The sequence below is a fragment of the Verticillium nonalfalfae genome (assembly GCF_003724135.2).
Source record: "Verticillium nonalfalfae strain VnAa140/NRRL 66861 chromosome Unknown scaffold_447, whole genome shotgun sequence".
NCBI lineage: Eukaryota > Fungi > Ascomycota > Sordariomycetes > Glomerellales > Plectosphaerellaceae > Verticillium > Verticillium nonalfalfae.
Window position 1 is genome coordinate 1 of NW_021167672.1, and position 2058 is coordinate 2058.

Sequence of the window (2058 nt, forward strand, 5' to 3'; positions counted from 1 at the left end):
TGTGAAGCCAAAAAGTCGATCGGAACAGGTATCAAAAGGTAAGGGTAGAGAGACGACGACAAATTTCGATTGACGCTTTTCGTCATTTCGTCCATGGCATGACAGGGCAGCCGTCTCTTCTCCTTTTTAAAATAAGGATCCCAAGAGGTTTTTTTTTCTCCCCAGCCAGCCCGACAGAAACCCCCCCCCCCACTACTCAACACCACCACCACCACCACTTGACCCCCTTCCTTGCCTTGCCCCCTGTCCGCGGGAGGCCCCCCTCGTGATGTCCTCGTCCGTCCTCTGCCTGCGGTGCCTATGTGATCTAAAGGGGACCCAGCAGCCCGGAGCGCGCGGCGCTCTGCGCGGCTTCTGCCGAGCCGGGCAGGGGTGCGAGGCTTGTCCACTTCTGACCTGGCGGCGGAGAGAGGCAGCACGCGAGAACGGGCTTCCTTCCTCCCTTGCTATCTATACGAGGGATTCGAGGAGGGAACATGTGATGCCTGCTGGTCAGTGCTGGGCGTGGAGATGACGAGGGGTGGGTTGGTGATGGTCCCGGCTGTCTGGTTCGTGCGCCAGGGGGGGGGGGGCAGTGGTACCAGGGGCTTGGGACCGCCGGAGAGAATGGCCGTGCTGTGGGTTTCCTACCTTCTTCTTTTTTCCCTTCTTTCTCTGTTCCTTTTGTTGATGCCCGTGGATGCTTGAGGATGGTTTTCTTTCTTGGTCTTCTTGGGGGGGGAGGGGGTTCGGGATACTTCTTGCACCGTCCCGATGTATTTGTCCCGGCTGTTCGGGTCTGTTGGCGGGACTTGGTGGCCGGCTGGTGCCGACGGCGGCAGCTGGCCATGCTGATGCGAATGACACGACCGTGACGGAGATGCCATTAAACCCAGGTATGAAAGCTGCAATCTGCTCATGAATACAATGGAGAGACGCGCTTTCTTCCATAGATTTGTCACTTGCTAAACGTACTCGATTGCTCGTTGCTGGCCACGTATCGAGAGTACAGTTTGTCTAACTGTCAAACAGCACTGTACGTCGGTGTTTTTCACAAGATCTATCATGGTCCTTGGCAGTGTTTCGGCTACCAGTGTTGTCCCCAACAGCAGTCACCAACTTGGGCATTTGAGCTTAAGTAAGATGAATCAATTGTGTGTCTTTTTTCACCTAGGATTTACATCTCTGGCTGGGTACACTACCGGAGTCTTCTCATTCTTTCGCCAGACTCTTCTCACAACTCGGAACTCTTGTGACAACACAAAGCACTGCCACAGCCATAGACTTGCCGTCTAACACCCCCACCATGAGAAACCTGCCCTCAGTTGCCGCCTCGTGGCTACCTCAGTGACTCCGTTCCCACGCTTGGCCGTCTTGAACTCCCCCGAGCGCATCTCGAAGAAACCGGTCGGCTCGGTGGGGTGGGTTCCCGCGACGTCGTGAAACGCTGTCGGGCTGATCTTGCCCTTGCGCACGAGGCTGAAGTAATCGAGTATGGACTGCCGTTCCATGTTATCGCTCTCAGATAGGGCTCGCAGCACCTTCTCAGCTTCGGCTCTCATTCGCCGTTACTGTTTGGCATTCCAACCAGGTAAGCATCGCTGCACTTACCGGGAGATGTTCTCAAATTCAATTTCCGTCCTGAGAACCTCGGACGCCGCTGTGTTCGACTACTTGCCTGCGCAGAGCATGTGACCTGCGCGCATGGGTGAGTATGGTTCAGCCTCGAGACACAACCGTGGCGCCAAGCGAGTCGAGGGCCTTGACGCGGTCCGAGGTCGGGTCCATGGTGAAGGCCGTCACCGAGTCGACTTTGCGCGGAAGGGGGTGCTTGAGCAGGAGCTCGGCGATGAGGAAGCCGGTTTGGCCCTCGGCGGCTGTGATGCAGACGTTGCGTGCCATGGTGGAAGCTGATGATGCGGGCCTCATGGGTGAATTTCGGTGGGACTTGTGAGCGTGGTGCTGTAGTGTCCAAATCATACATGAAATGCGCAGCTTTGCATGTACACCCTTCCGTGTATTAGTGTCAGAGCGTTGTTTAGAGCAGAGTGAAGGGGTCTTCCACAGGGTCCGCAGATA

The 2058-nt window shown here is 56.3% G+C and overlaps 1 protein-coding gene across 1 annotated transcript; it reads right to left on the reverse strand.

Moving 5' to 3' along the window:
* Window positions 1–307: 307 nt before the first annotated feature.
* On the reverse strand, window positions 308–1908 carry D7B24_006369 (uncharacterized protein; the record flags this gene model as incomplete). Its single annotated transcript, XM_028640501.1, has 5 exons — window positions 308–396; window positions 955–1000; window positions 1323–1536; window positions 1591–1649; window positions 1714–1908. The coding sequence occupies 5 exons, from the start codon at window positions 1906–1908 to the stop codon at window positions 308–310; spliced, it is 603 nt and encodes a 200-aa protein (XP_028490073.1).
* Window positions 1909–2058: the final 150 nt, after the last annotated feature.